This window comes from Myotis lucifugus, unplaced genomic scaffold, assembly GCF_000147115.1.
Source record: "Myotis lucifugus unplaced genomic scaffold, Myoluc2.0 scaffold_446, whole genome shotgun sequence".
In the NCBI taxonomy this organism is placed as follows: domain Eukaryota; kingdom Metazoa; phylum Chordata; class Mammalia; order Chiroptera; family Vespertilionidae; genus Myotis; species Myotis lucifugus.
In genome coordinates, this window is record NW_005871494.1 from 502,171 (window position 1) to 521,519 (window position 19,349).

The window sequence follows — 19,349 nt, forward strand, 5'->3', positions numbered from 1 at the left end:
TTCCTAAAAAATAATTCATTGTGTATCTTAAAATCAAGTTCAAGTGTGCATCCATTATTTGCTAAATCTGGCCACCTATTCTTTCATGTACTTTGAATTTTAAGGGACTGTAGAACTTCTTGTTCTAAGAATCTAGCCTCCAGAAATAAAGAGGAACCATGTTACCAGTACAAAGACAATCATTGTAGTATATATAAATAATATTACATATAAAATAAATATATTAGAACATGTATTAATTTTGAACATGTATTAATTTTTAACCAGAAGAAAAAGCCTAGAGCGCTTTGTAAAAATGAAAATAGCATGCATTTGTTTTTGGTTGCATGATACATCTCTGGGAAGACTGAAAGGAAACAGACAACACTGGCGTCCTGTGGGGAAGAAGACTGTGCTCTGGGGGGAGGAAGCAGGAGAGACTCCTCACTGCATTTTCCATTTTGCACCACTTGACTGTGAACGATGCAAAGGCATTACTTGTTTAAAACATTATATTAAAATCAAAGGTTAACAATTAAACATTGAACATAAAACTCTGAAAGACAAAAAGTGGTGATTTCTGGTCTTGCCCTGTAGGCTGCAGGGCCTTGCCCTGATGGACTGGAGCAAAGGGGATGGTTTGTAAGGCTGGGCCGGCTGCACCTGCCGGGCTCCCAGCACCGGCGGCACTTGGGGCCACAGGACTGCTTCCTAAGGAATGATGTGCACACAGCCACCGAGCATGCTGCCTCTGCTGGGTCAGTCCTAATTTCAAACACTGGGTTCCGTGCGGCCATAAATTCCGAATATTTTTTCAGGCTGTATGGTCTGAATTTTGTTCAGAAAGTGTAGCCTGTGTTGAAGTCAATCAAGACCAGAAAGGAAGCAGGTTGAGGACCCAGAACTAGGGTGATGGATCAAGAAAGGAGATAAGGGCACATCAGGTAAAGACTTTGTGCTGTGAATCTAAAAACACCAAGGTATGCAGTGCCTAAGAGGCACACACCAATTGTGTTGCCTCTTAAATTTGAAAGGAACTGCGGGTTCTCGCCTACCTGTCAGAGCCCTCCATGGAATGTCCCCCATCCCCACCCACCCCGGCCCACCGGTCCTCGGCCCCTCCCCCGCTGCAGAATGTCTGGAGTCCTACGTTCTACAGTTTAAATCCAAACCTTCCCTCCACTGGATGCTGAGCAGCTGTTGGAGCAGGTCACTCTCTGAATCCTCAACTTGACTTTTCTCATTGTGGAGGCTACTAGGCAGCGGTGGTCGGTGAATGAGCCTGCGGGGATGGCTTCAGTAGGAGGTAAGACTATAGATTGGAGGGGGGATGTTTTAAACACCGACATGTCCCTCAAAACTTGGGGTTAAACTGTGACACTGGGGAAACACGGTTTGACTGAAGTAGGGGAGGGAGGGAGCACTGGACCTCAAGCACCTGTCACCCGGGGAGGCTGGGAGCCCATGGGAACCTGTGAGGGCACTGGCAGGAGGGCCCCTAGAGGTGGGTCAGGGTGGCTCAGGGAAATGCCTGGGTGTGGAGAAAGGATGGCAGCAGGCACGTGGGTTCTTCCTAGAAGGGAGACAAGCCACTCCCACGTGTGTGTGGGGAATAGTGGGCGATGTGGGGGTGGCACAGGGTGGTCACGGGAAAGCCTAGTCCTGTGTGCTGTTCTTGGGGCACCTGGAGCTTGCCCCGCAGTATCTTTCTAAGGGACTGGACCTGAGTTCACTAGAGCTAATGGGGGCCGTGGGAGGGTCTTAGCCAGAAAGCTGTCCAGTGGGGCTGTCTGTGGCCAAGTCCACAATGAAATGTCCTCCCCGAGGGCTGGGCTGGAAGGTCCTCCAACTGCTGCAGCCCAGAGCTTCTCCCCTGCTTCCGGCCCAGAGCTCACTCCTCCTCAGCCCAGGGAGCTGCTTGTTGGCTTGGATTCCACAGGGGCAGGGCGGCCGGGTAACTTCCACCAAGAGAGGGCCCGGCTCCCTGAGCTGTCCCGAATCGACCCCCTGTGGCCACCCAGGTCTTCAGACCGACTTCCTCTTGTCCTGTATTTCATGGCGCACCCTCTGCCCTGCCCTTTACCTTTGAGATGAGGGGTTTGCTCATAGGCCACGTCCCTGCTTCAGACACAGAAAAAAGATGTGGAGCCTGGGTGGTGTCCCGTGTAACGTCTGTGAAGGCAGATTCCTTTTTAAGGGGGAAAGGGTAGTGCACAGGGGCAGGAAGACCATGGTCTGTGTCAGTAGTAAACGCCCGAGGCGGCCTGTCCTGAGGAATTAGGGGCACGCGGTGTGCAGCGTGCTCTCCTGGACTAGGTCTGCTCCAGTTCCTCTGAGCGGGGACATGTTCAGACAACTGTGTCCCACTGTCACCGGCTCACACCTGCTTCCTACTGGCCTTCACTTTCCACTGTTGGGAGCTGGAAGGGGAAGGACCTCACACAGTCTGCAGTCCCACCACCCATCTAACAGGACAGCAGCTATGGAAGTTTCTGGAAACCCCTACCAACAGCCCCACTTTGCCGCATTCCATGGCCCTTCTTTAACCCTCTGCAGCCATTGCTGGCTGTGAAATGAAAAGCTCCTGAGGGGCCATTAGTCTGAGGCCTAGGGCCGAGTGGCAGGACCTGGCCCGTGTTGAGTGTTCACTGTTGGTTCTGACACACATGTTCATGCTGGTCAGTGCATTCAAGGGTCAGATCAGGGTCCCTGTGCCTTCTTGTGGAGAGACATTACTCAAGTGTTTCTGTGTTGTTGTGCAAGCCCAGGACAGAAAGGGGGTGATTTATTGAGAAAAGGGAAGACTGAGGAGCAGATGGGGCCCTAATATTTCAGACACGGCCTGTTCTCAGAGGCCCTTTGGGTGCCTAGAACTTACCTTGGAGAAGGTCACTACCGGAGTGGGTCTGCCTGGGGTCGTTGCCCCCAGAGCAGATTTCTGCCCAGGGCCATGCCCTGAGGCTGGCAGGGTTGGTGCCAGGGAATCCTTAGGGCGGCTCTCAGGGTCAGCGCTGGCTGGGGCCGTTTCTTCTCGCAGACAGTGGTCAGGGAGCCTTGGCGATGGGGAGCAAGCTCTCCAGTGGAGAAATTCCCAACTGGAGGTCAGAGTGTGACAATGACCTGAGGACATCTGCCACCTCCGCAGTTTGTCCATCCCAATGGCTCTCCCCTGGGAGACTCACTGCTCTGACTCCCCAGTGGCTACAGGGGGCCCAGAGTGCCTCAGTGCTGTTTGCTGGTTCACCTCCTCCCTTCACCCTTTCCTTTGTCTCAACAGCATCTGCAGTGCTGGGAGCGGATGTGACCCTGAAGCCTGGTGCCTCCTTCACTCCTTTCACAGCACAGCCCTTCCCCCCGCCCACTACTGGCCCCGCACACCGGCCCCCTGGGGAGCAGCACCTGCCGCCCCTCAGGACCCCGTCATTCCCTCCTGGCCGCCCCCTGGTGCTGCCTGCTTTGCCCAGGACACCTCTGGTGGCAGGAGATGCTGGTCAAGGCCCCGTTGGGCCTGGGGCTTGTAACATCATGGACCAGGTGAGGTCAGAAGGGGGACGACCACAGCCCTCCCAGACTCAGACCATTGTCCTGACTCAGGCCCCACCCAACTGGAATGCTCCAGGGACCACCTGTGGGGGTGCTGTGTGTCCTGCACCCCTCTTCTTGGAAGCGTCTGCGGTGGAGACGATTATGCCCGCCTCGGCTTTTGGGGGCACCCAGGCCAGCGATGGAGGCTGGTGTCCCGGCCTTCCTCCTCAAGCTCCACCACCAGCTGCCCAGCTGGCCCCCATCGTCCCCTCTGTGAATGCTGGGGCTCCGAGGAAGGGTGTCCTGGCCACCTCCCAGTCCAAGACCTCGCCGGATGATTCCTGTAACCCCAACAGTGTGTACAAAAATTTCCGACGTTGGCAGCGCTTCAAGGCCCTGGCCCGGAGGCACCTTCCCCAGAGTCCTGATGCGGAAGCTCTGTCCTGCTTCCTCATGTGAGTGCCCTGGGCAGGGCAGGGGGCGCCTGGAGCTTTCACTCAAAGAGGAGCTGGGAGGGACCTGCAGGCGGGCTGATCCCGGGACGCTGGCAGGAAGGTTGAGGGTGGGGTCCCTGCTCTCACAAGGCACATTCTTCGCCACACGCATCACCGCCGCATGTATGGCTTCCTCGCTGGTGCTTTACCGCAACTGAGCTCACCGCCCTGAGCCCTGATCCTCCTCCTAGAGATGGAACCATGAGAGGCAGCTCCTCCCGCCCTCAGGCCCCTCATGACCAGACAATTCTACCTAATTCCGGGATGTGGAGAAGGCTCCTTGGTCTAATGGTCTGTGCTAACCTGAGACGTGTCGGCAGGCTGCCTGGCGCAGGCCGCCTGAGGACAGGGTTATTGCTGTGAAAGGGCAGTCTTGACGAGGAAGCGCTCCATGGCCCGAGTGTCCCAGCGATGGGTGCGAGTTCAGGGTCAGCCTCCAGTCCCAGTTCCCGGGCTGGTGTGAATGTGAGGCCGTGACAACTGCAGCTGGAAGGCTTGTCTTTGCACACAGAGGCCTCCTCCCTCACCTGCAGGCGCTCAGTCCTGCCGGGTCGGGGTGGGAACCTGGCTCCGCTGAGCTGGGGTGGGCAGGCGGGTGGAGGCCAGGCTGCAGCCATGACTGACCCTGAGGCATTACAGCCCGGTGCTCCGGTCCCTGTCCCGCCTGAGGCCCACCATGACGCTGGAGGAGGGAATGTGGCGGGCCATGCAGGAATGGCAGCGCAAGAGCAACTTTGACCGGATGATCTATTATGAGATGGCAGAAAAGTGAGTCAGGGTCCTTGGTCCCCACAGCTGTGTGTGTGTAGGGGGCTGCCTGCGGGGCAGGGTCCAGCTGTGAGGTATCAGAGAGGAGGGTGGTGGGAGGGTGCCACTCAGCACAGGGTCCCCACAGCCCAGAGGCCCTTCTCTCCTGGGGAAGCCTCTCCCTCAGCTTCAGAGCGTGGGTGCTTCTGTCCCACCTCCCGGGAGCTCCCCCCTCCTCTGACCCTGACCCGTCCTGGGCTGGACATGAAGGCTCAGGACAGGCTGGGGGAGGTGCCCGCCCCGTGGGCAGACTCCAGCCAGAGGGGCTGTGCAGGAATGTGCTCAGCCAGCCTCCTGCCCCCCCAGTGTCCGGGCCCTGACAGCCCCAAGGCCCTGGCTCTCCCATCCCCCCACCCGCTGCTGCCTTTCTGGGCTCCCGGGGCCTCCTTCTCAGCACAGCTGTGCCCCCCTCACTCCCAGGTTCATGGAGTTTGAGGCGGAGGAGCAGATGCAGATTCAGAAGTTGGAGTTGAAGAAGGGGGCGCACACCCAGCCCACTCCTGCCCCACCGAGACCTGATCCTCGGGGGCCTCCAGCCCCAGTGGTGGGCGGGCAGCCAGGTAGGCCAGCACGTTCCCACGGGAGCCCATGACCAAAGGCAACAGGGCCTAGGGCAGGCCACTGTCCCACCCACAGGGGCCCTTCGCCTTCAGGGGGGCTTTGGTCTTTCAAGGGAAACAGCCCTGAGAGCAGGGCCTCTGGTCCTTTGTCACCAAGGGGTCTGGACCTGGTCCACTTTCTCATCCCCTCTCCCCGCTCCCTGTCAAAGGCCCCACATGAAGTCTGCTGAGAAGCGGGCTGGCTGCGGGGCCCCTTGGAGACTCGGTGGCTCCACACATCTTCACACATGACTCTTTTGGATACTCTCCCTGTCCTCTCTCCTCACATACTAGTAGTCACCAGGCTTCAGGTGGCCCCAATCCAGCCACACCCACACACTGCCCTCAGCATCGCATGCTCCTGAGGTGGGAGCTTTATCCCCTCACGCTCCCTCCTCTTCCCTCTCTGCCCAGCGCGCACTCCCAGGAAGGCCTTACCCAGTGCCCAGCACATCCGAAGACACCAACGGCCCCAGGAGACCAAGTCACCCAGTGAGATCCCCCCGGAGGTGGTGAGAGAGTACATGGACATCATGGACAATCTGCTGGGCCTGCCGCACTCAGCCACAGAGGCGCCAGGTGGAGGATGGGAGGATGAAGTAAAGGAGTGGCTGCAGGACGAGGGTCTCCTGAGCTACCTGGACCAGCTGTGCTCCCAGGAAGACTTTGTCACCCAGGTGGGCTGGCTGGCAGCTCCGGGTCTATAAGATCCCAGAGGGAGGCGCTGCAGCACCCAGACCCGGGTTCTCCCAGGCTGATGGGATTGGGCTCTGCTCTTTGTTCCTGAGCTGGGCACATGAGAGTGTGTGTCTGTGTGCATGTGTGCGCTTTGTATGGGTGTGGTGTGTGTGCTGTGTTCATGTGGGTGTGCCCGTGTGTGTATGTGCATGTGTGTGTGTGTATGTGTCTGTCTGTGTGTGTGTGTGTGTGTGTGTGTGCACCTGATGACCATGATGGAGTAAAACACCCGCCTGAGCAGGAGGACGGGTGGGTCTTGGCTTTCCCACTTGTGCTCCAGGCCCCGCTGACTCCCAGTTTGCTCCCTGCCAAGGGGCTCACAGCCGCTTCCTTCTGTCCCAGGTGGAGGCGGTCATTCACCCCCAATTCATGGAACAAATAATTTCCCCAGACACACAGCAGGATCCCTTGGCCCTAGCTGAGGAGTTGGAGCAGGAGGAAGGGCTCACTGCTGCCCAGGTGAGCCAGGGGAGGGTGGGATCTTAGGGAGATGGAAGGGGGACTTCAAGTGAGCCATAGGACCCAGGGACCCCAGGGGAGTTAGAGGAGGGACAGGCCCTGGTGAGTCAAGGAGGGAGGAGCTCCAGGTAGATTGGGGGTTCAGGAGAGCCAGGGGAGGGTGCACTCAGGTAAACCAGGGAAGGGGGCAACCCAGAACCAGGACACACAGGCCTCTGTCCATGCCACCCCTGCCTGTAGGCACCGAGGGGCCAGTCCTGGGTAGGAGCAGGGCAGGACAACAAGAAGGAGAGGACAACAGAGAGGAGGGGGTGGGAGCCCAGAAGGGGAGGGGACACCAAGCTGGGAATATGGCACAGGGGACAGAGGAGAGCCACATGACTGTCATGGATTTGAGTCATGGTATCACCTCCCCCCTCCTCCCCCCAGTACCATTGTCCCATCACCCACGCTCCTCCTCCTCACACACGTGAGCAGCGCCAGTCACTGTCCCTTCTTCCTCCCAGCTGGTAGAGAAGCGACTCCTGACCTCCAAGGAGGGGGGCGTGCAGGCACCCCCAAGTCACAGTGCTCCCCTGTTGAACTCAAGTTCTTCTGAGTCTGAGATCGGCCAAGATGCCCAGAGGCGTGACCGTGGCCCCCAGCTGGGGGTCAGTGACAAAGCCTGGCCACCAGAGACTGACTTCAAGGACCAGCAAAGGCGCGGCCCAGCAGACGCCCACCGGCCCAGGCCCCAGGCTTCTGCTGTCTCTGCGGGGCGTCAGGAGCACCCACCACTGCGGGCTCGATGCCCCCCCTCTGCTCCCCAGGGTCACAGGCCTGCTTACTGTGCACTGGGATCCAGGGAGGCCTGCGTCCCCAGAGAGGCCTCTCTTGTCAGAGAGACTCTTGAGCCAGACAGGTCCAGTGAGGATGAGGAGGACCTCCCCAGCTTGGCCTTCCTCTTGGGCTCTCCTAATAGCCTGCTGCCCTGTGGGCTCTCTCTGAGTCCTGTCCCTGCCTCGGGCCTTGCCTGCCCTGGAGGTCGGGGGCCCCGGGGCGCTGCCCAGTCCCAGTTCTTTCAGACACTAGGTCTCACCCGAGCTTCACCTGCAGCTTCCAAATCTCGGAAGCGTGCTCTGGCGGGAGGCCTCGCCTATGCTGAGAAGACCCCCCGCCCAGGGGCCAACCTGGGGGTCTGTGGGAGGCCAGTACTGGCTCTGGAGCTGGTTTGCGCCTCACAGCCTCAAAAGAAAAAGTGTGACCTGGCTGTCACAGGGAGGAGTAATAAGTGACACTGCAGCCAGTAGGGAGCAGTGGGTGTCCCTCCCACTGCCAGCCACCTGGGGGCGTGCTTCCTGTGACCTGGCTGTCCCCTGTGGAGCCAAGGGCTGCTCCTCATCCCAGGGCAAATATGACCCCAGGGATGATCCTGGCTGTTCTACTCACAAGAGAAATAGGGATGGAAGGCAGGACCGTTAGGGTGGGGGTGGGCCTGGGTTTGGGGGTAGGAGCAGCACCTTTGGGGCACTGTGTGTCAATTATGAATAAAGATGGTTTTGTTAAGACATTCTAGTGGCCACCATCTCCGTATTGGGTCTGCACTGTTCCATGGAGAGGGGACCTGGCAGGAAGAAAGGTTGTGGTAGGTCACAACTGCTGTAGGTTCACAGGTGAACCTCCAGTTCCTCTGTCCAGATTGGCAGGAACCCCTTCCAACTGCTCCTGGGAGCACACAGCTCTCTAATCCCCAAGGATCCATCTCATCATGGCTACTGACAAGACCCAACTGGGTGAGGGGCCAACTGGGGCCTCCTATTGTCACCTGTATTCTGAACCCTCTGGAGATGAGGAGCTTCTTTTGAGGCTTTCAGCCCTCCAGACCATTAACCAGTTTTGTAGAAAAAATCTTCCATCTATGTCCTGGAAGCAGTCAGATAACAATGCTTGGAAATCCTACAATCTTCCCTAATAGCTAGAAATCCATTATAAGAAGAAAACTGAAAAAACAGACAAGCACATGGAGGCTAAATAACATGCTACTAAACAATAAATAGTAACCAGCAAGGCTAACATTTAGAATCAAAGGGGATAAAGAACTTCCCAGACAAGAAAAACCTTAAAAAGTTCATGACTACCAAACCAGTATTACAAGAAATGTTAAGGGAATTTCTTTAAGAATAAGAGGGGGAAATCATAAATATGAAAATACAATGGCAATGACCACATATATATTTGGATATTAACTCTTTATCAGATGTATCATTGCCAAATATGTTGTCCCATACAGTGGGCTGCCTTTTCATTTTGCTGATGGTTTCTTTTGTTGTGCAGAAGCTTTTTATTTTCATGTAGTCCCGTTTGTTTATTTTCTTCTCAGTTTCCTTTGCCCTAGATATATCCATAAACATATTGCTATGAGAGATGCCTGAGATTATTGCTGTCTATGGTTTCTTCTAGGGTTTTTGTGGTTTCCTGACTTACATTTAAGTCTTTTATCCATTTTGAGTTTACTCTTATGTATGGTGTAAGTTGGTGGTCTAGTTTCATTTTTTAGCATGTATCTGTCCAATTTTCCCAACACTATTTATTGAAGGGACTGTCTTGACTCCATTGTATGCTCTTGACTCCTTTGTCAAATATTAATTGAATGTAATGGCTTGGGTCAATTTCTGGAGTCTCTGTTCTGTTCCATTGATCTATATGCCTGTTCTTGGGCCAGTATCAGGCTGTTTTTATTACAGTGGCATTGTAGTATAACTTGATATCTGGTATTGTGATTCCTCCAACTTTAATCTTTTTTCTCAAGATTGCTGCAGCTATTCAGGGATTTTTTGGTTACATGTAAATTTTTGGAGTGTTTGTTCTAGATATGAAATGTGCTGTTGGTATTTTAATAGGGATTGCATTGAATCTGTAGATTGCCTTGGGTAGTATGGACATTTTAATGATGTTAATCCTACCAATCCATAAACACAGTATATTCTTCCACTTGTCTATATCTTCCTCTATCTCCTTTTTCAACGTCCTGTAGTTTTCAAAGAACAAATCTTTTACCTCCTTTATTTAGTTTATTCCTATCTTAATTTTTTTTGTTGCAATGGTAAATGGGATTGTTTGTTTAGTTTCTCTTTCTGAGAATTTATTATTGATGTATAAAAAAAAACATAGATTTCTGAGTGTTGATTTTGTATCCTGCTACATTGCCAACTTCATTTATTAAATCTAATAGTTTTTGGTGGAGTCTTTAGGGCTTTCTATGTATAATATTCTGTCATCTATGAATATTGAGAGTTTTACTTCCTCTTTCCAATTTAAATGCCTTTTATTTCTTCTTGTTGTCTGATCGCTGTAGCTAGGATGTCCAGTACTATGTTTTATTCCTATTCTTAGGGAAAATGGTTTTACTTTTTGCCCATTGAAAATTATGTTTGCTGTAGATTTATCATACATGGCCTTTATCATGTTGAGGTATGCTCCATCTATTCCCACTTTGCTGAGAGTTTTTATAAAAAATGGATGTTGGATTTTGTCGAATGTTTTTTCTGCATCTATTGATGTGGTCATGTGGTTTTTGTCTTTCAATTTATTTAAGTGATGTATCACACTTGTTGATTTGTGAATATTGTACCAGCCTTGCATCCCTGGAATAAGTCCCACTTGGTCATGGTGTATGATCTTTTTAATATATTTCTGGATCCAATTTGCTAATATTTTGTTGAGGATTTTAGCATTATATTGATCAGGAATTTTGGTCTGTAATTCTCTTCCTTTGTAGTGTCTTTATCTGGTTTTGGAATTAGGATAATGCTAGCCTCATAAAAAGGGTTTGAAAGTGTTCCTTCCTCTTGGATTTTTTTGAATAGTTTGAGGAGTATAGGTGTTAGTTCTTTTTTGAATGTTTGGTAAAACTCACCTGCAAAGCCATCCAAACACAGGCTTTTGTTTTCTGGCAGTTCTTTTATTACTGCTTCTAACCCATTCATTGTTTAATAACATGCTATTTAGACTCCATGTGATTGAATGTTTTTGAGTATTTTTACTATAGTTTATTTCTAATTCTATTTCACTATGATCTGAGAAGATGCTTGATATGATTTTAATCTTGTTGAACTTGTAGAGACTTATTTTCTGTCCTGTCTTAGTGGTCTATCGTTGAGAATCAGAATCACCCATGGGCACTTGAGAAGAATGTATATTCTGCAGCTTTGGAGTGAAATGTTCTATAAGTATTAATTAAGTCCATCTGATCCAGTGAGTCCTTTAGAGTCACTGTTTACTTGTTAATTTTTGTTCTGGAATATCTATCCAGTGAAGTCAGTGGGGTGCAAAAGTCCCCTACAATGACAGTATTGTTGTTAATCTCTCCCTTAAAGTCCTCTAGAAGTTTTTTTCTATATGTTTAGGTGCTCCTATATAGGATGCATCTATGTTTACCAGGGCTGTCTCCAGCCTCGGGCACCTCTTTCCTGTCCTAGATGGTGATACACTTGACTATTCCAGCCTCAGCTGCCGTTTTGCTGTCTTCCAGTGGCCTGGTCAGCACAGCCCCTGTGCACTTCCCTTCCGCTTCCCCTCTAGACGGCCACCTCGCTCTGTGCTTGGCCACGCTGGGCTCTTGGCCCTCATTTCTGGCCTTGGAGGAACCATTTCCTCTGCACAGAAGTCTCCCCTCCCTCAGGTCCCTGCAGCTTTCAGCCCACATGTGTCCTCCCTGGAAGCTCTCCGCCCCACTTGGCCTCTGCACGCTATAGGCCCCTGCCGTGCCCTCACTGTGTGGCATTTGTACCTGCTGGTCTCACCAGCTAGCTGGCCCAATGCTAGGCCGAAAACTCTGAGGGCAGGGACCAGGCTTCCATGGCTTATTGCCTTTTCCTCCAAGAAAATTCCTGACATATAGTAGCGAGGCAGGAAACATTAATTAGATGAATGAATGAATGAATGAATGAATGAGACCACCCATTGCAGTAGGTCAATGTATGGCCAGCTTCCAGAGCCTACCCAAACACACCTAACTCCATGAACTGCTCCCTGAACAAGGACTCCACATATGCACCTAATTGTGCCAAAACTTATCAGCGTGGCATCAGTAGCTTCTGATTTCCAGGAGACAGGTATCACCATCCCTGGGCACTGAGGTGAATGGGGAAGGTGTTTCCTGGCTTCCAAGACACCCGTGGGCACCCTTGATGGGTGCAGGCAGAACAGAAGTCACAGGACGACTGCCTGGACAGGAAGTGGGTGTAAAAATAGCTCCTTCAGGTCAACTGCCACTTCACTGTGCAGCAAGTGAGGGATGTGCCCGGGAAAGGCATGGGGGTGGGGGCAGGAGGGAGAGCACACAGGCATTGCCTCCGCTGCATGTTTGTGACCCACCCTAGACGCTTGCCCGTCCTCTCCCAGGATCACATTTCCTGCGATGCCCCTTTCAGGAATCGGGACCAGCTGCATAGGTGGCGGTGCCGGGCAATGCTTCACCCAGTTTCCCTTCCCCAAGGAGCGCGTAAAAGCAGCTGCTCTTGTCAAATAAAACATCATCATGAGCCAATGACGTTGCAAAGCCCTGGTGGCCCTCAGGGGGCACCGGTCCCAGAGGGGCAGTGCAGTGGCACAGACAAGCAGCAGAAAGCCAGGGAGGCTGAGCCTGTGTGCTGGCATCCCCTCCTCCCTTTGCCCCTGCTCAGGCGGGCCCTGCTGGCCGTGGAGACCACGACGACCTATGTCACTAGCTCTCGCAGACAACAATCTTGGAGCCTTTACTTGCGCTGACCTCCCCAGCACAGCGAAGGGCCTGAGAGCCTGAATGCTGCCGCGGGCGCTCTCCCGCTCCTCTCGGCGCAGACTGACTGCATACACAGCATGGCCTGGCCCAGCCCTTAGCCCCAGCCTCAGACACAAGCACTCCACAGCTGGTCCGGTCCTTGCTGGGACCTCGCTCCTTGAGGAAATAAGGTGGAGAAGCGTCCCAACCATGTCACTGGGGTAGCATCGTTCCTTGGGCTGGGCTGGCATTTGGAGGACACACTTTCAGAGCCTTTGAGTCCTGGCCGGGCGGCCCTCCGGTGCAGTGGCCACTGCAATGTTGCTCTCCTCAGAGGTGTCTACACAGCTCAGTCCCTCGCCAGGGCAGGAACAATAGACTACATGGTGCCAGGGTCAGTGACAATGTTCGAGCGGCTGGGCCAGTGGTCGGCAAACTCATTAGTCAACAGAGCCAAATATCAACAGCACAACGATTGAAATTTCTTTTGAGAGCCAATTTTTTAAACTTAAACTATATAGGTAGGTACATTGTTATTAACTTAATTAGGGTACTCCTAAGGCTTAGGAAGAGCCACACTCAAGGGGCCAAAGAGCCGCATGTGGCTCGCGAGCCGCAGTTTGCCGACCACTGGGCTGGGGTATAACCGATGCCTTCGTCCACTGTGTGAGGGGAACCTGCAGGTGGGACTCCGCCAGTCCAGGACGAGGCAGCAAGTCGGCGTGGCCCAAGCGGCAAGATGGGTGCCGGGCCAGCTCCCTTCACGACTTGCCCGCGGCTGCACAGCTCTCTGCTCAGCTTGATCAAGCTGCAGATGTGCCCCAGACCCCCCTTCCCTGTGTGGCTGGCAGGTGAGCTGGCCAAAAGTAGACCCTGGCCTGACATCTGAGAAGCAGAGGGCAGGACAGATAGAGAGGTGTTGGCTCTGTTCTGGTCTTTTCCCAGCAGCCCCAGGCAATAAGCAGGCTCCTACTGCCTGGCATGGCGCTGCAGAGGGAGCCCTTCACGGACAAGCCCAGCGTTCTCTACAAGCCCGGATGTGGCCTAAGGCCATGGCTTAGGAGCTCTGATTGGTGATTGCCCTGACCCTCCATCTTCCCCAGTTTCCTCTATGTGATCTCAGGGCCTATGAGCACCTCCACGAGCGGTTCCTTCTGCCCAGAGCTGCCCTCACACTGTCAGCCACGAAGGCCCTGAGACTTCACCCTGCCCACAGGCAGCCCCAGCCTCCTGCCAGCTCCCATCCTGGGACTCCATGCCCCTCCTACTACACTCCCCGCCACTGCACAAGCAACCAGCCTCCTAGGCTCCTTGCAGTCTTTAAAAAGAGTTTTGCTTTACAATATTTCAAAAATAAGCTTGAGTTTAAAGTGTTGAGTGTTCCACAAGGCTGGGGTTTTACTTCATTTGCTATGATGTGGTCTACACAAGTGTCCAGGTGGCTTCATTTAATGCCGTCTGTGGCTGCCCTCCCTCTGCCTGGCCTTCAAAAGCTTCGAAGTCACTCAGGTGAGAACAAGTGTGTCCCTGGTTAGCAATGTCTGCGAAGGTGGAGAGAGAAGTGCCAGGATCCAGAGCCCCCAAAGCCTGAAAGAGCCGGCACACACATCCCCTGGGAGGCGCGCATCGCTCAGCGCCGAATCCTCGATGCTCAGCCCCCGCTCAGCCCCCGTGGGCCTCAGTCTCAGCCTGGGCTCCAACCAGCCACCAGCCACATGGGGGTCATTCACCTCTTCACCCCTTCTCCCCAGCAAAGCCCACGTGTCCACTGGTGACTGAAGCGGGCTTGGGAGGGGCCAGTTGGGACATTCACAGAAAGAATGTCCCTGTGAAGGCCCCTCTCTCCCCACTCACACTGTCTCCCCTCCGTGGGGAACAGCCGGAGAGGGTCTCCTGAGTGAGCATGCCCAGCGGGAGGACTTGGAGAGAGCACATTCCATGGGAGTAAAGTGCGGGTGCAGGCAGGCAGGTGAGCAGGTCCGAGGAGAGAGGGAGGGGATCAAACCATGAGACTCTCAATAGGTGCAGAAAATAATGGTCAAGCTCCCAGTTACCTCCGAGCTGGGGTTTATGGCAGTAGCTGTCTGTCAGCAAGGAAGTCCTCAGTGCAGTGGCTGCTGCCGGAACCCCAGGGAACTGATGTTGCCTTTCTCCCTGTGACAAGGGCGCAGGGCCTCTGAGCCGCCTGCCCCAGCAGGGAGCTGTGTAGCTGTCACTCCTTTCAGGAGCGAGCAGCACAAGCTTGGGACCCCCAGGAACCGGAAGGGTTTCCTCCCCCTGGTGTCATCAACTCAAGGGTGGGGAACGTCCAGCCTGCAAGCCCTATCAGGCCCACAAAATCATTTGGTCTGGCCCTGCCAAGGTATTAGGGGTGAGTTAATTAAATGTTTGATGAAGTATAGCAGGCCAATCGCTAAGCTGATGATTTTGTATGGCCCTCAAATGATGTCATAAACATCCACATGGCCCTTGGCAGAAAGAAGGCTCCCCATCTCCTGGGGTGCAAAACTCCAAGGGCCAGTGTCACTCATAATATGTCAACACAAAGCCCCGCTAGAAGCCTTTCACTCCCTAAGCCTCCGGGAGCAGCGCGTACACATTCTCCTACCCGCCTCCCTGCTGTAAAGCTGTCCTCCTCCTTCAGCAAAGTCCGCCGTGCAGTGCAGCCAGAGCGCTCAGTAGCTTATATTTGAATGTGTTGGGCTCCGTGCCTGAACCTCGCCTACTTCTTACAGGAAAGCATTTTCAACACCTGAACATTTTCCTGACATTTACTAGTATTTCTGTACATGTACGTAATAGACTGTCCTGCTGTTTCTTGGTTGATTGATATTGTGGGGTATCATACTGACTTTCCGTTAGGAAGCTGAGAAGCCGGCTCTCCCAGGGCCAGCTCTCCATCGCCCCCTCCCACAGGCAGCGTCCACAGAGCGTTCCCTGATGCATGGACTGAGCACGCCCCCGTTCTCATACAACTTTTATACGTTTTTATCCAGAAGTTAAGAATTGCCTTTTGTTATTATTTGATCAATGTATTGTGTACTTTTTAGTAACACATCTGCTAAAGACCTCAAAAATTTTCCAAATATTCAAAGAGCTTTTATTCTTAGAAACTTTTGAGCCTTTCTCACTTCTCTGTGTCAGCTCCTGTTTCAGAACTTCATCGTCCCTAGCTTTTCTCCTTATTTTACTGAATGCAGTATCCAGTAGTTTTCAAAGGAAAAGTTCAGAGGGGAAATAGAGGTTTAGATAGATGATTGGTGACATAGGTAGATCGACAGGTAGATAGGTTGATAGATGATATATGGATGGATGGATGGATGGATGGATGGATATAGCTATTAATGGATGAATAGATAGGTAAATAACGCTTTCATGTCTGAAATATCTAAATTCTACCTTCCCTCTTGACCAATAGTTAGTAGTTCTCTTTTCATAGCATACTGTTCTTTTTCTATGGATGCAACACCTTCTTTGATCTCCAAGAACATTAACTGTTGCACTAGTCCTCCTTATCCACAGTTTTACTTTCTGCAGTTTCAATTACCTTTGGTAAACCAAGGTCTAAAATATTAAATGGAAAATTCCAGAAATAAATAATTCATATGTTTTAAATTGTGCAATGTTCTAAGCAGCATGATGACATCTCCCGCCACCCCACTGGGTCCTTCCTGCCTGGGGCATAAAGCACCCCTTTGTCCAGCATCTCCGCGCTGTAGACACTCCCGCTGGTTAACCACTTAGTAGCCTCTTGCTTAGCTGATCAACTGTAGCAGTAGCCCAGTGCTTGTGTTCAAGAGTTGTGATGCTGACAACATGATATGCCAAAGAGGAGCCGTTAAGTGAAAAGATAAAAAGTCTCCACTTATAAGAAAGGAAGAGCCCTGGCCGGTTTGGCTCAATTGTTGGAGTGTCAGCTTGCAGAACAAGGGTCATGGGTTTGATTCCCAGTCAAGGGCACATAGCTTGGTTGCAGGTTCCATCCCCAGCCGCAGTCTAGACTGGTGCAGGAGGCAACCAATCCATGTGTCTCTCTCACATTAATGTTTCTCTCTCTGTCTCTGTCTCTCTCTCCTCCTCCCTTCCACTCTCTCTAAAAATCAATGGAAAAAAATATTCTCTGGTGAGGATTCACACACACACACACACCACAACAACACACAAAATAAGAAGAAATGTGTGCAGAGGTTGCTAAGATCTATGGTAAGAAAGAACCGTCTACCCATGAAATAGTAAAAAAGGAAAAAGAAATTCCAGCTACTTTTGCAGCTGCACCTCAGACTATGAGTCACAGTCACAGTGTGTGAGAGCTTGGTTGACATGAAAAAGGCATGACATTTTTGAATGGAAGGCATGAACAGAAAACGTGTTCTGACTGATGGCAACATGTTGCTCCAAAAAGCACTGAGCCTGTACAAAGACTTCAGCAAGGGACCCCTGAAACAAGCGACACCAAGCCATTTACTGCAAGTGAGGGGTGGTTGTACTAAGACTAGAGGCTCAATGTACAAAATTCATGCAAGGTGTTCAGCCCTCATAGCCCCAGCTTTGTCCAGAAGGCCCATCTGGAAGGACGTCCAGTCTAATTAGCATATTACCCTTTTATTATCCTACATAATAAAAGGGTAATATGCAAATTGACCCTAAAGGCAGAACAATCAGAACGACTGCTGAACCAGTCACTATGAGGTGCACTTGACCACCTCTTGGTTCCTTTCCCCAGCCGACAGGCTCCGATTGCCTGATGGTCAACAGGGAACCGGGGGTGGGTGGTGGGGGATGTGGGTGGTGCCAGGCCAAGGCCCCTGCCCAACCGGTCACCCCCCACAGAGAGGGCAACCCGTGGCAGATGGGGGCCGGTGAGTGGGTGGTAACAGCCAACCTCTCAGTCCCTTCCCCCAGTTGTCAGGTGCTGATCATCCTATGGTAAAAGGGGAACTGAGGGTGAGTGGTGGCAGGGGGTGCAGGGCCAGCTCTGGGCAGCCAGGGAAGATGGCCCTGATCGCAGGCCAGGCCTAAGGACTGTACCCAAGTATGAATTTCATGCCCTGGGCCTCTAGTTATAGATATTTTGAGAGAGAGAGAAACCAGTCACATAAATTTTATTACAGTATCCTATATAATAAAAGCCCAGCAACCAAACGGTGGAACAACCAGAACGACCATTCGCTATGATGAGCACTGACCACCAGCAGGCAGATGCTCAACGCAGGAGCTGCCCCCTGGTAGTCGGTGTGCCCTCACTGTGGAGTGCTGCTCAGCTGACTGGGATGAGCAGCACTCCCACAGTGGGCAGATCCCTGCAAGCCTGCCCCCCACCAGTACACAAATCCCATGCACCAGGCCTCTAGTATTTCTATAATTGTTCTATTTTATTATTATTTACTGTTGTTAATCTCTTTCTGTGCCTAATTTATAAATTAAACTTTATCATAGGTGTGCATATGCAGGAAAAAACAGTATTTATAGGGCTTGGTACTTTCCATGACTTGGGCATCCACTGGGGTCTAGGAATGCATCCTCCATGGATAAAAGGGTGACTACTGTATTTTTCAGTTCCCTTTAGCTCCCTGGTCATTTTTAAAATTGAATTTAATGAGGTAACATTAGTTAATAACATTGTATAACTTTCAGGTGTGCACCATTATAATGCGAGGTCTGTAGTCATTATTGCATGCTTACCACCGGAAGTCCAGCTTCCTCCCTTCACCACTGTGTCTTCTCATAGCTGCTTTCCGGTTCTGCTCCTGTGAGTTTCAGCCCTTCAAGGAGAGGCTTTCTCTCCAGTGCCTGGCTGTCACTCATATTCCAGAGTGCAGCGTGGGTGTGGTGCTTGGGGCCCGGGCCGGTGCAGGTGGAAGATGAGCTGCAGACTGCCTCAATGCACAGATGGCCCAGACTTGGTTGGGAAGCCACCACATTTCAATGCCTGGTCGTCTTTTCTCTGGGAATGTCTCTCTGCCTTCCAAGGTGAGGGCAGGCGGCCTTGGTGCTCTCCTTGTGAGAGCAGCATACAGGAAGGGAGGCGGGGTCCACATTCCTCAGGCTGACGTCCATGTACCCCATCTTCTTAGCACCTCTGCCTGGCAGCACTCTGCTAGGTCAGCGTCTCTAATATGGGGATTCTCTGTTCTTCCAGCAGGCGACCTCCCTGCCACATTGTAGGTTGAATTGTGTCCCTGAAAATTATGTTGAAGCTCTAACCCCCAGCACCTCAGCATGTGACACTACTTGGAGACAGGCCATTGTGGATGTGACCAAGTTAAGATGGGGTCACCAGGGTGAGCCCCAACCCAGCGCCTGGTCAACATTTGGACAAAGGTGAGCATGACAGCAGGACAGCACGTGAGGTGTGGAGTTAAACTGCTAGTGGAAAGAGCTGCCCGAGGCTGGAGACCGGCCTGGGACAGACCCTTCCCTGCCACCTTCAGAGCCAGTGCGGCCCAGCCGACACCGAGAGCTCGGACTTCCAGAGTCCAGGCCCGCGAGACAATAAACGTCTGTTCTCAGCCACACACGGTGGCACTTTGTTATGGCGGCCGCAGGTGGTGACAATGGCCAGTCCTCACTGCTGCATGGAGCGGAAGAGGCACCTGAGATGCCCGAGGCTTTCTCCCCAGATACGCCCCAGCCAGGCGGTGGGCCCGTGCCCTGTGGTGGGTCTGTGCCCTGTGGTAGGCCCGTGCCCTGTGGTGGGTCTGTGCCCTGTGGTGGGCCCGTGCCCTGTGGTGGGTCTGTGCCCTGTGGTAGGCCCGTGCCCTGTGGTGGGCCCGTGCCCTGTGGTGGGTCTGTGCCCTGTGGTGGGCCTGTGCCCTGTGGTGGGTCCTTGCCCTGTGGTGGGCCCGTGCCCTGTGGTGGGTCTGTGCCCTGCGGTGGGCCTGTGCCCTGTGGTGGGTCCGTGCCCTGTGGTGGGCCCGTGCCCTAAGGTGGGTCTGTGCCCTGTGGTAGGCCCGTGCCCTGTGGTCATTGCTTGCCCTGTGGTGGACCCGTGCCCTGTGGTGGGTCTGT

General features: G+C 52.8%; 1 protein-coding gene across 1 annotated transcript in view; it reads left to right on the forward strand.

The window, feature by feature from the left end:
* Positions 1-1,246: 1,246 nt before the first annotated feature.
* The window catches only part of LOC102430258 (NUT family member 2G), a 51,558-nt gene continuing 33,455 nt past the window's right edge, over positions 1,247-19,349 (forward strand). The window contains exons 1-7 of the mRNA XM_023744286.1: positions 1,247-1,285; positions 3,257-3,959; positions 4,638-4,766; positions 5,226-5,365; positions 5,819-6,081; positions 6,485-6,601; positions 7,108-7,301. Of these exons, the coding sequence (XP_023600054.1) occupies positions 1,270-1,285; positions 3,257-3,959; positions 4,638-4,766; positions 5,226-5,365; positions 5,819-6,081; positions 6,485-6,601; positions 7,108-7,301 (1,562 nt within the window). The 5' untranslated portion in view covers positions 1,247-1,269. The remainder of the gene's footprint in view (positions 1,286-3,256; positions 3,960-4,637; positions 4,767-5,225; positions 5,366-5,818; positions 6,082-6,484; positions 6,602-7,107; positions 7,302-19,349) is intronic.